The sequence below is a fragment of the Emys orbicularis genome, chromosome 3 (assembly GCF_028017835.1).
Source record: "Emys orbicularis isolate rEmyOrb1 chromosome 3, rEmyOrb1.hap1, whole genome shotgun sequence".
Classification (NCBI taxonomy): Eukaryota; Metazoa; Chordata; order Testudines; family Emydidae; genus Emys; species Emys orbicularis.
Window position 1 is genome coordinate 206,208,075 of NC_088685.1, and position 14,180 is coordinate 206,222,254.

General features: G+C 43.6%; 1 protein-coding gene across 2 annotated transcripts in view; it reads right to left on the reverse strand.

The window, feature by feature from the left end:
* Window positions 1-6,172: 6,172 nt before the first annotated feature.
* SLX4IP (SLX4 interacting protein) overlaps window positions 6,173-14,180 on the reverse strand; it is a 124,951-nt gene continuing 116,943 nt past the window's right edge. For both annotated transcript variants that reach the window (XM_065401711.1, XM_065401709.1), the window contains 2 exons: window positions 8,466-8,575; window positions 6,173-6,995 (listed from right to left, as the gene is read on the reverse strand). In XM_065401711.1, the coding sequence (XP_065257783.1) occupies window positions 6,173-6,995; window positions 8,466-8,575 (933 nt within the window). The remainder of the gene's footprint in view (window positions 6,996-8,465; window positions 8,576-14,180) is intronic.

Below are 14,180 nucleotides of genomic sequence, written 5' to 3' on the forward strand. Positions count from 1 at the left end.
ACCTTCAAGTCAGCGGCACTGCTATGGGTAACCGCATGGCCCCATAGTATGCCAACATTTTTATGGCTGACTTAGAACAACGCTTCCTCAACTCTCATCCCCTAACGCCCCTACTCTACTTGTGCTACATTGATTACATCTTCATCATCTGAACCCATGGCAAAGAAGGCCTTGAGGAATTCCACCATGATTTCAACAATTTCCATCCAACCATCAACCTCAGCCTGGACCAGTCCACACAAGAGATCCACTTCCTGGACACTACAGTGCTAGTAAGCAATGGTCACCTAAACACCACCCTAAACCGGAAACCTACTGACCGCTATACTTACCTACATGCTCCAGCTTTCATCCAGACCACATCACACGATCCATTGTCTAGAGCAGTGTTTCCCAAACTTGGGAGGCCGCTTGTGTAGGGAAAGCCCCTGGTGGGCCGGGCTGGTTTGTTTACCTGCCGCGTCCGCAGGTTCGGCCGATCACGGCTCCCACTGGCTGCAGTTCACTGCTCCAAGCCAATGGGAGCTGCTGGAAGCAGCGCGGGCCAAGGGTCGTACTGGCCGCCGCTTCCAGCAGCTCCCATTGGCCTGAAGCAGTGAACCGCGGCCAGTGGGAGCTGCGATCGGCCGGACCTGTGGACAGGGCAGGTAAACAAACCGGCCCAGCCCGCCAGGGGCTTTCTCTACACAAGCGGCGTCCCAAGTTTGGGAAACACTGGTCTAGAGCCAAGCTCTAAGATACAACCGCATTTGTTCCAATCCCTCAGACAGAGACAAACACCTACAAGATCTCTATCAGGCGTTCTTAAAACTACAATACCCACCTGCTGAAATGAAGAAACAGATTGACAGAGCCAGAAGAATACCCAGAAGTCACCTACTCCAGGACAGGCCCAACAAAGAAAGTAACAGAACGCCACTAGCCGTCACCTTCAGCCCCCAACTAAAACCTCTCCAGCGCATCATCAAGGATCTACAACCTATCCTGAAGGACGATCCCTCACTCTCACAGATCTTGGGAGACAGGCCAGTCCTCTCTTACCGACAGCCCCCCAACCTGAAGCAATACTCACCAGCCACCACACACCACACAAAAACACTAATCCAGAAACCTATCCTTGCAACAAAGCTCACTGCCAACTCTGTTCACATATCTATTCAAGGAACACCATCATAGGACCTAATCACATCAGCCACACCATCAGAGGCTCGTTCACCTGCACATCTACCAGTGTGATATATGCCATCATGTGCCAGCAATGCCCCTCTGCCATATACATTGGCCAAACCGGACAGTCTCTACGCAAAAGAATAAATGACACAAATCAGATGTCAAGAATTATAACATTCAAAAACCAGTCGGAGAACACTTCAACCTCCCTGGTCACTCAATTACTGACCTAAAAGTCACAATTCTCCAACAAAAAAATCTTCAAAAACAGACTCCAACGAGAAACTGCAGAATTGGAATTAATTTGCAAAGTGGACACCATTAAATTAGGCTTGAATAAAGACTGGGAGTGGATGGGTCATTACACAAAGTAAAAACTATTTCCCCATGCTAATTCCCCCCCTACTGTTACTCACATCTTCTTGTCAACTGTTGAAATGGGCCATCCTGATTATCACTACAGAAGTGTTTTTTTTCCTGCTGATAATAGCCCACCTTAATTGATTAGTCTCGTTATAGCTGGTATGGCAACACCCATTTTTTCATGTTCTCTATGTATATATATCTTCCTACTGTATTTTCCACTGCATGCATCTGATGAAGTGGGTTTTAGCCCATGAAAGCTTATGCCCAAATACATTTGTTAGTTTCTAAGGTGCCACAAGTACTTCTTGTTCTTAATATTCCCTTTACCTGGAAGTATACTAATTATGTTCTGAAGCAAATTTTCTAGAAGATTAGGGTCCCAATCATCCAAACTGCTAGCTCACAATCCATTGACCACAAAAAACATTTCTTACGTTTTTCTGTTCCTAAGCCTAGCTCAGGATATCAGTCAACACCATTGACCAGCATGATCCTGGACCATAACCTTTTCTCAATGAGCTGTATGTGGTTGGATAGTGCATCAGAAAAACTTAAAGACCCAGGACAGCCAAGATCAGAAGGGCAAAGGTAATAAGCGTGTATGGCAACAGATGGTCACAAAGGCATGAAAAACTTCAGCAAGATCTGCCCACGCCTGAGTGAAACGTTAATGGTAGTCTTACCTTACACAGATGGAAAATGGTGATTATGCAGAGCAGTGCAAGCTGAGGCTCCAGGAGTAATTGGGGATTATGCTGTAGCAAGGTGCTTTGGAAAGTCTCACCGCTGGATAACTTCTTGCCTGAATAACTACTTTAGAAGTATATGCATTCTATCTTATTCAATTAAGATGAAAACGAAATTAAAGGGAGTGTTTCAACTGAAAATGTAACTATACCCTTGAACTGTAATACAGACTAACAATAATACATGATGATACACACTGTATGCGGTCAGATTTTGCTTTCCAGAACTGCTTGAATTAATTGACTTTATGCTCCCCCTCCCCCCTTTGTGAAAGAAGGCTTTAAAGCATTTAAGAAAATATAACAATGGGAAATTTGAGCCCTGCTTGCTCAAACATGTTAGTGTTTATTACAGCTGTAGTCAATGAGTTTGCCAGTCTTGATGAACCATGCATAGGATCTCTTAATAGGCAGAAAGGGATAAACTGGAAAGAAGAAATTCAAGTGATTTTCCATACTCAAGTCAATGCATGTTAACAGATTATCATCTGAACGTCTCCTGTTACTAACACCCTAATTGTGCTACAACCTAGAATGTATTGGAAAACTCACAGCAAAAGGGATCCAGGCACAAGCAAACTGGAAATAATGGAAATTGAGAACTCAGGTGGAACACATGCTTATAATCTTTCCTTGTCTCAGTCTCTATACTACTAAACTAATTCACTTAGACCAGTGTTTCCCAAACTTGGGACGCCGCTTGTGTAGGGAAAACCCCTGGTGAGCCGGGCCGGTTTGTTTACCTGCCGCGTCCGCAGGTTCAGCCGATCACAGCTCCCACTGGCTGCGGTTCACCGCTCCAGGCCAATGGGAGCTGCTGGAAGCAGCGCGGGCCAAGGGACGTACTGGCCGCCGCTTCCAGCAGCTCCCATTGGCCTGAAGCAGTGAACCGCGGCCAGTGGGAGCTGCGATCGGCCGTACCTGCTGACGGGGCAGGCAGGGGCGGCTCTAGCTTTTTTGCTGCCCCAAGCACTGCAGGCAGGCTGCCTTCGGCGGCATGCCTGCAGGAGGTCCACCGGTCCCGCAGCTTCGGTGTACCCGCCGCCGAATTGCCGCCGAATCCGCGGGACCGGCAGACCTCCTGCAGGCATGCCGCCGAAGGCTGCCTGACTGCCACCCTCGCAGGGACCGGCAGGGTGCCCCCCACGGCTTGCTGCCCCAGGCACGCGCTTGGAGTGCTGGTGCCTGGAGCCGCCGCTGGGGGCAGGTAAACAAACCGGCCCGGCCCACCAGGGGCTTTCCCTACACAAGCGGCGTCCCAGGTTTGGGAAACACTGACTTAGACCATGCATGCAGCAATATATTAAATGTCGAAAATATTTGTATTGATACTTTAATTCCACTGTTAATGAATTTTTTTTTTAAATCAGCTTTCTGACAGAGCACCTTTTAAATAAGGCCCTGATACTTCATTTAAATCACTTAATAAATATGCAAATGATTTCTGTTTCCCTCCTGATATCTAAAATGATCTTGTGGGATGGCACTAAACATGTCCACCCTTCCTCCATGTACACTTCTGCCTGATACCTCTTCACTTTCAGCTTTGCTGCTCCTGTTACTCGTAAATGTCCTCTTGCATAGACTGGGGACGGGTGAGCATCAACTGGCATGCTATGAAACGGACTAATCAGAGGGGTTACTTCTAACAACTGTGGGTAGAGTCCTGCGTGGATACAAATTTATATCTGCAGATGCAAATAACCGCGGATATAAATCGGTATCTGCGGAACCGCAGGGCTCTCCTGGGAACTGCAGTGGTGAAAGGAGCAGAACATGGACCCGCCGCTCCCAGGAGCCAGTGCCCCATGCCAGCAGCTCCTCCGGCATGGCTTTACCACCCCCAGCCCCGCTCACTGGGGCAGGCACCAGGCTCACCAGCAGCTGTCCCTGGTCATGCTCTTGCGTTCAAGCAGCGCGCATGCCCCCAGAGAGGAGACGCAGACAGCTGCATGGAAGGGATGGGGGCGGGGGCGGGGTTGCGGGCGGTACAGCCGCACCGGAGGAACTGCCATCGGCAGGGCTCTGGCTCCTGTGATTCTGCGGATACCGATTTATAGTCGCACATATCTGCATCCGCGGATATAAAATTGTATCTGCGCAGGGCTCTAACTGTGGGCACAAAAGTGCTGTTTAAGTTGACAGTGTCCTACTCTCAACTGTTAAGATGATTGCTATCATCTAAGGCCCGACCTGCCGAAACTTATTACTGAGTGCAACACTTGAAGCCACATATATTCAAACAGAAGTACATGGGGGCACTCGTATTAGTAAGCTCTGTGCCAAGTAGTAGGAGTTTGTGGGACTGGCTCCATATACTGTAGTTTCGGTGGTCATATTGATTTTCAGACTGATCAAAAATGAAATTTCTTGCAATTTCATTGTATCCATTTTAGGAAGAAGACAATGAAATAATGAGTTAATTGGCACACAAAATGAAGTACACCCCAGAGGTGAAAGTAAGCCGGGACGGTCCGGTACAGCGTACCGGAAAGAGCCGGTATGCCGTGCTGGACTGGACCGGCTTCTCCAGCGATGATTTAAAGGGCCCGGGGCTCCAGCCGCTGCGGGGAGCCCCGGGCCCTTTAAAGCGCCGCCAGAGCCCTGTCGCCGCTGGAGTAGCAGTGGCGGCAGGGCTCCAGCGGCTATTTAAAGGGCCCGGAGCTCTGCGGCGGCCGGAGCCTCAGGCCCTTTAATTTGCCCCTGAGCCCTGGGGCTCCCAGCCGCCTCTGCAGCTGGTAGCTCCAGGGTGATTTACAGGCCATGGGGCTCCCAGCCACAGCCGGAGATCCAGGGCCTTTAAATCATGAAAGGCCACGCCTCTTCCGGTTGAGGCCACGCCCCTGCTCAGGACTCCAGCATACCGGTAAGTCCTTTAAGTTACTTTCACCCCTGGTACACAAGTCATAAAAGCAATATTAAAAAAGATGTGACATTAGGAACTAACTCCAATGCCATATCGATAATAGTCAAATACTACAGATTTAGCTTAAACCCAAATACACAAAAGGAAGCTTTAGTAAGTGGCCCTCAAGTACAAATAATATTTGATTTTTAATGTGTGTGCATGCACTTTCTCCTGCACATGAAGGTGATGGGCTTTGCACATACAAACTTCATTTCTCTCAATGAGGTACGTATGTGAAAATTTTACCACCTGTGTGCATAGCTAGCGCTAGAAAAGTGTGTGCATTTATGTTGAGTCCCTGCTGGAAAATCCAGCCCTAAATGACTGTTGCACATATCAGTTTTTAATCTGGCTAAAGTGTTACTTGAAAATATTTTAGATGAGAGCACTATACTAGGGTATTTTTTCATTAGTATTTATTTGCTTTAAAAGGTTCCAAAGATCAGATGAATTAACCAAGTATTTCCCCCCCTAAAAGCCTAAATGATGAGCTTTTACCAATAAATAAAATGTTGAGTTTAGTAGTCTGCAGAAAAATGGAGAATTTGTCTGTACCAGTTAGCTGACAATAGTGGAAGTTACTTTAGCATTTTTTGTCATCAGATCTCCAGATGCTGATTTATTAGTAGTATCAAAACACATCCCTATAGAATGTCTAGCTTTAAATATTAACATTTTATGTATGGAATATTCATTCATTGTCTAACACTACATCCTTGTTTTGCTAAATATTTAAATATCTTAATGTTGACAGGGTAAAATCAAGTGTGCTTTTGTTAAACTTCCAAATGATTAAGGCATTTAATGAATCAGTTTCATCATTAGAAAGTTTAGCAAACATAGACACTATGTTTAACATTCAGTATTTTGATCACTTCTTTTTATTCTGAACTGCTTCCTAAAAACTCACCAAATATGTCTGTCTATTGAATACAGGTTTGGTTGCATAACTGATTTCACCTTGGTAATATTTAATACATCATTACTTCTTAAGTCTCCGTAGTTTTAACTTTCTGGGCCCATCTTCTCCCTCTTTCTTTCTTTTTTGGATAAGTTTCTCCGAAGGCTTGAAGTTAAATTTTAAATAAGAGGATAGCGGCATTAGGGATAATTCTTCAGTGGTTGTGGCTGGCTCATTTTGGTTTGTCTGTATTACTGGTATATTATTTTTTATGAAAACAGGTCTTGGGGGAACTTTTCCTAAAGTAAGTGACTCTTCATCAGACATGGCTTTTGCCAAGTCTTGCTTAGAAAATAACTTGGAATTCAGTAGGGACTTCTCCTCCGAAGATGGTTCTAAACAATCAGAGTTGCTCTTTTTCCTTTCTACGTCTCTGGGGATTAAGTGACCCTGTTCAGAAGATACTTTCTTGCAATGGTCTAACTCTTCCCCTGAACCACAACTCTTTTGTTGATTCTGTGTTTTAGTCACTCTTTGACTTTCTTTTGGATCTGGCAGTGCTGACTCACAGCTACATGGAGGGTTACTGCTTAGAAGTCTCATCTTTAACCACTCTGCAGAGTGAAGTTTTTGCTGGCTGCTAGCATCATCTGGCTGTCTCTGATTAACATGATTTTCCAGTTCTAAGGCAGGAAGCTCCGAGTTGCTCTCAGCTGTATTTATGCAATCCTTTGGTTGTCCTATACTCCTACATTTTACTTCAGACTGAGGATCGGAAGGAGCTTGATGTTCCTTCTTCCTGCTCCCTGTCTCCGAGTCCCCTAAGCCAAGATACACTTGCATTGTGTCCTTGCTGGTTTGAGGTTTGCTCACGTTACTGTTCCTTGTTTCTGTCCTTTTCACACTGTAATAAAAAGGTATTTTGTTTTTAATAATAAAGAATTGTTACTGATTTTTACAGCCCTTTTTACAAATTCTGAAAGATGACTAGGGCAACCACATTCTGAATTTGGAAAAAGATGGCCTGTATATCATCTTGACAATAACGTTTGTCTAGTGTGGATAGTATCAAGCACTATCCATCTGATTTTCCACTGCATTAGGGGAATCCTAATTATTAATGACTAAGCTGAAGGAGTTCAAATTTTATTCCAACAGGCAGAACTAGATTCATTACAGATGTTAGGGGTCAATACTGCATAAGTATTTTGAATTCCTTCCCAAACTGGCTAGATAAAGAAGTGCTTCAAAATGTGCCTATATGGTTTCAAACCATACACATACATACGTATGCGCAACATGCAGAGAAAGAGGGAGAGTTAGTTCTAATCTAATTTAGGACGTTTCTCTGGAATTTCTCCTGGTACATTTCAAAGTATTACTAAAATTTAACCTCTACCCAGCTGATATCAAGCCTGTTCATCTGGAGAAGGACTTAGGTAAGATAAGTGGATGATATTCCAAAAAGTATTAAAGGAAAATGGAATTACAAGAGACTTGATTGGAGTGTCAGTACATAAACACTGTTCAGCTGCACATGTTACACACAAATCTAAACTCCACATAGGCTGGAAGATTAACATGATGCAGAAGTACAAAAGCTGCATATGTAGGATTTAAAGTCTAAGATCTCAGCACAGCTTTTCCCTTGCTGAAACTGCTTTCTGCTGATGCAAACCAGCTCTAAAGCCAGCATATCCTGCCGTGGGAGAAGCAATTCAGAAATGGGGAACCTTCCAGTGATGTAGAGCCACCAAAGTGGCTCCCATCCTAATCCCCTGTCTGTAGCCAGCACAGGGGATGTGACTAGGGCTAAAGAGGGTATTGCCAGCACTCACTGCAATCCATTGATCCCCAGATGCTGTAATAACCCTTTAGGGCCATTGGCTTCTCTAACTTGCACCGGGGACAGTCTGACACACAGCTGGCCCAGGATTGGGGGAGCACAAAGCGGGCTTAAATAAACTTTTACCAGGACCCTCTTCCCCATCTGTATATTGCAGACTCACACACAGAAGGGGAGGAGGTGAATCTTTTTAAAAAACTGTTTTTCACCAGATTCAAACATCACATGTATTTGTTTTGGCTCAAATTTTCTTTAGAGGAAGCATGTTGGTTCTGCCTGTTGCTACGAGGGATATAAGTGGGTTGTAATGGCCATATCTGGTATTCTATAAAATGAGAATGGGTGTTTTTATATGCTTATTCATAGTCAGTTGCCTGTCTATGTTTACTAGCCTATAGTAATCCTATATATACAGAAAAGGGTGCACATTACTTGACATTTCACTATGTACGCCAGACTACATTACTCATTGTCAAATCATATATTTAACATCTTACAAATAGGAAAAAAAAAAAGAGGTAGACATACAGCTTTTGCAAGATGTCTTGCTTTATCTGTCGAGTTGGAGGAATTTTACACTTTTCGTTTTCAGTAGATTCAGCAAAATATTCAGAGGTCCCACTAGAAAGCTTTTCTTTCTGCTCCAAAAGAAAACATAGGTTTAAAATGTGAGCCATTAAACTTCTATTACAGAAAATAAAACTCTGCTGCTAATGCCATGACTTACAGATGTTCTTTATTATTTTTAATCTGAACAGCCTAGAGAAGCAGCTCAGAATAAAATTATTTTAAATTTTATAATATTTGGGACACCTTAGTCAGTTTGCTCCCCTCTCAGGCTCCCACTACACATATTTTGCACGTTAAGATATACCACAAACAAACAAGAATGTAATGTAAAGGATGTAGATTCCAAACCATCTGAGGAAACCATTGGCAAATATCTGACATCTTTGTGGCTCAAACTGTGACAAATGCCAGGAATCTCTGTTGCAGACAGTGTGTTTGTCAGTTTTTTTCTGAAGCGACTGAGTGGCGCAGTGGTCTATACCCTTATTCTCTGAAGAATTCCCATAATTTTCCATATTTACTAAAAATATGCAGAGTATTACTTACTCAATTTAAGAAGGCAAGGGTTAAAACTTTTAATACTAACATTTTGATGATCAGGGCTTGACGTGGTTGGCCACTCTGAGGCCACAGGGGGATTCTTTCTGGTCTCAACTAACAGCAGTACCATGGTTTTATGTAATTTGGAGATGGGGGAAAAGAAAGGGAAATGCTCTTCTCCTCAAGCTGTGAGCATTTCCTTTCACAATGAACCAATTTTACAGAGACTTAGGCTGTTTGCTGACCTCACTGCTAACTCCCGGACACTTTACATCAGTGTAATCTTTGGAGGCTGTGTACAGAAGGGATAAGAACTTGGCAGAGTAAGGTGGCGGGGAAGAAGAGAAATGGCAGTGGGGTGGGTGGGAATTGTCTCTGTTGCAGAATCGTTCCTATCCAATCTAGTTAAAGAACTCCGCTGGGGCCAGCCTCTGCAGATGGGGAGACTGCGGTCTTACTTTGCCGCCTGTACTGCACTGTGGGCCTAGAAGGGGCAGTTATGCTGCTAGGCAGCCAGCAGGAGCCAAGGAAAGCCAAGAGGGACTGTGGAGGCACAAAGCGAATGTGTACGTGACCAGTGCCTGTGACATAACTTGGGAACCTGACGGCTCTGGGGGACTAGCCCTGTTTGTTCTTTGGGAGGGGGGCCAAACCTCACCTCTCTCCCCAGTGAAATGACTCAGTGGAAACAGTTTCCTGTTTTGTGAGTGGAGAGGAGAGGAAGGGTGGGGGAAGAAATCTGGCCATTTGGGTAGTTAGTTAAAAAAAAGTGCAGATGTTATGAGCCTGATTTTCAGATGTAAATTCTATGGACAATTGTGCGTGCACCTGGAGCCAGACATGTGCACGCACCTAGTGCCAGACATGTGCACCTACTCTCCATGCACGTTTGTAGTAATGCACACACAAAGTAAGCACAGGCAAATGCATACATAATTTCAATCTCAAAATCTAACCCAAATTATTTTCACATGAATTAGAAATACCTGCCCCAACTCTTTCCCCCATTTGATGTAATGAGTTCCCATAAGATTGTGCATTATCAGGGAGGGGAGCTCTGTAAGGGGGTGCGTGTGAGGGCGAGCTGGTTTGGTTTTTATTTTTCAATTTTACAGTGAATTTCGCGTAGATTTTACGTCAAGGAATGACATTTACAATCATCTAGTCTGACCTCCTGCACAACACAACACAACGAACCTCACCCAATAATTACTGGATGACAGTCCTGGAGAATAAAGTCCTATTTAGCCAAAGAACAATTAGAGCCTGGATAGCAGCAGTTTTTCCCCCTGTGCTGCCCCACCAATACGCTTCCACTCTCCCCTGGAGAGATTAACTCTAAGGCCGTTGAGTAGCACAGCGTCAAATCTCATTCACTCTGCTGAGATTGCCAAAAAGGGGGCCAATTGAGATGTGACCACTTGTCCATTAGGTGCTTTTTTGGTGGGGAGTGGAGGCGGGGGAGGGGGGAACAGTAAGTAGTTGGTGAAAAGTAGCACTTAGAAACCTGAGAGTACAAAGTAGACCAAGGAAGACTGTAGACAGGTGCTGCCCATACTCAATATGTCAGCCAACGAACCTCAGCTCTATCCTATACAGAGAATGATACTTGCCTGGACTGTGTGGTGGTTTTGGAATGAGGATAAAAGGTCCCAGACAAACACTGAGACAACAAATATCATTTCGCTTTTGACCTGAGCCTGGTTTGAAATTCATAGTTCAGAGGTGAACTCCTGATAGATTATTATACTATCTGAGACCTTTCTATTTTGTTTTCAAATGCTTCTCCCATAAACCATGACAGAAAAGGGTTAAGGCATCAAAAATAAAAAACAAAATGATTTATATGTGAAACACTTCTGAACATGCCCTATAAGTACAGTGGATGTTCCCCTTGGAGCCACACCCTGTAAGTGCTGTAATTTGAGAGCTGAACAATTAACATAAGGAGTATGAGTCAGTCTCTGAATGACTCTGTGGGAACTAGAGAGCCTTTTGCTATTAGGAGTAAAGTAAACTCCCTAAGGCTGGAATAAGTCCACAATAGAAGACAGAAAAGGTCATAAATAACAATAGTGGACACTACATATACCAATAAGACACTCAACTATTATTGGTGATATTTCCTTTATGTTCTCTATTAGGCCTAATCATTTTAGTTAATTTAAAAAAATAAAAACCGCTGTATGTTTTGGGAATACTATTTATTTCCTATGGGAACTTCAAGGCTTGTTGAGGAAAGAAAAAAGGCTAATCTACTCTCATCCTGTCTAGTAATCCCAAATTCCTTTTAGCCAGTGAAATAATTAAAGAAAAATATTCCAGGCATAAAAAGGAGGACAGAAGAAGCAGACATCATATAAACAATGACACAGTGACAGAGAAAAACGTCAAAGTGCCGCCAAACTTGTGACATGACTCTGAAAAAGCTGCGGGAAATGGGGGTTGCTGCTAACAAATTAAAACCAGATTTCTTGGCAAATTGTTAAAGAAAGATATTTACATTTGTATGGAGACTGGGTGGGCACAAAAGATTAAAATGCTTCTTTAGCCCTTGAACTGTCAAGACCCATTAGAAATCTTGTGTTCTTAAAATTCTAGGGTCAGCTCACTCCTTTTTGTCACTAAATCTCGGCATGTGAGAGCCTTCAGAAATCAGGCTCACAGAGAAAGAAAAGTTACTACTTACAAGCAGAGTTCTCTGAAGTTAGTATTATGTACATGTATTCTACCCTTAGCCACATACATGGCTTCTACCACCTCACTTCAGCAGGCAATACGCAACTCTATTTAATTAAGACTTTTGCACAGAGGCAAAACTATTAGGTATGCATCATGCGGGCTTCAAGGATTATTAAATACCACTTCCGATTGTCTAACCATCAATTCTTTTCCGTGTAACACTAATTTAGAGCGAAACAGCTTGCAAAAGCAAGGAAGCTAAGTGATTGGCATCCACAACGAATTACAGAAGTCTAGTTTACAGACATTTAACATTGGTTTGCTAAAGGAACTATTTATGGAGCCACACTTGTGAAAACATCCCTACAGCTAATTATCCCAAAGAAGATAGAAAGGGTTGGGCACTTAGGAAATAGACCTGACAATACAGCTCATACAGACATTGAACTTTCTTGCGTCAAAGATTTGGGATGTTGCATTGAAAGGAAGGTTTGTTTCCTGAGTGAACAACTCTTCTCCACTTCCCTGGTTTGGTTTCAGTCTCTTTCTAGCTTGTCTCAGCCTGTTTCTATGTTCAGCCTGGTTACGTTACAATAAGACAATGTATTTCTGGATAATTACATTCTATCTCTGGTGGAGGAAATTTATTGTTTTTGAACTGCACTTAGAGATTTTTATCCGTTTGTCTTGACCTGCTCATCAAGTGACAAACTTAACAGAAAATATCTATGAAGTCAGTTAATCATTATTATTTGTATTAGAGTAGTGCCAAGCAGTCCCAGATGAGAGCTCAGGGCTCCATTTTACTAGGCTCTATCAGAGACAACACCTGCCCTGCAGATCCTACAATCTAAACAGGAAGGACTGACAAAAGTTGAGAGTAAGAAAGTACTGTTATCTGCATAATACAGATATGGAACTACATTGTCACACAAGGGGTCAGCCTATGATAGAGCCTGGAATTAAACACAGGTCACTTGAGACTAAGTTCATGACCATAACTTGATTTACTCTGGTGTAACTGAGAGAAGAATTTGGCCCTGTATCTCTATTGCTGAGTACAGGTGTAATTTGCATTCATTTCCAGCCACTCCCCTGAAATTGTAGTTTTGGACTTACTGTCTTGTATTTTCTCTTAATACACCTCTACCCCGATATAATGCGACCCGATATAACACAAATTCGGATATAACGCGGTAAAGCAGTGCTCCAGGGGGGCGGGGCTGCGCACTCTGGCGGATCAAAGCAAGTTCAATATAATGCGGTTTCACCTATAACGCGGTAAGATTTTTTGGCTCCCGAGGACAGCGTTATATCGGGGTAGAGGTGTATTCTCTATCAAGCTGTCACTTGACGAGCAGGCCAAGCCAGAAAACTCTCATAAGGGAAGAACGGAGAAAGATGCTGCATGTAATTTTGTTTAGATTTACAGAGCTCTCTCCTTTTGAAATGATGCTCCTCTAGGATGGACAATAAATGGGGTGGTGATGAGGTAAATAGTAAAAGAAAGACGGAATACAACACAGCCAGATAAACTGAACTAAGATAAACTAGCAGAAATAGTTATTTCTTGTGGTTTAATGAAGTGCTAAAATTGTAAAAACATGGCTTTCTTTGAGGGCCAACCTCATTCATATAAAGGTATTCAAACAAGACTTATTTGGCTCCACGTGAGTTGGATCCCTTCCATGTGAATGTGGGAGAGAGTACCCTTGATTTGGGTAATCAGGTCTGACAAAATCTACAATCTGACGGCCATCTCTATTAAAAGACGGAACTAACCTGGATATAATTAGTACCTTGGACGTTAACATTTATTGGAGAGAATGCTTTTCCCTTCTCCTCACCCATTCTGTATGTGCCTTTGCACTGCAGGAGCAGAAAGGAAGAGGTGAAGAAAGATAAAGTTCTTTAACTTTACATTTGGGCCCAGATCAGCTCCTCAATACTGTGGAAATTCATTCTTCTCCTTCTCCTCCTCTTCCATCCCCATGGATTCCATAGCTTGTTGCAAGCAGGGCAGCTCCTAGCAGTACAGGTTCTCTAGAGCTGCACTGCCAAGAAGTTGGAGCAGGATGAAGAGAGCCAGAAGGGAGGTATAAAGGCCAAGGCCTCTTCACCGCTAAGGATGAAAATCCCCAAAGCTGGAATTGATGCAAATGAAATTGTTGCCTTAATTTGCATATTTGGTGAACATGCATTGGTGTGACAAAGCCTTACTTGGTAACTAAGGATAAGTCTACACAGCAATGTAGCTTGAGCCTAAACCACCTTGTGTCCACACACCAATTGTGTTAACATTGGGCTCGAACCTACGGTCTCAGGCCCCTGCAGGGCTGGAGGGTCTGAACCTGTATTCCTAGATAGATTCATAGACTTTAAGGCAGACATGGGCAAACTATGGCCCGTGGGCCACATCCAGCCCACGGGACAGTCCTGCCTGGCCCCTGA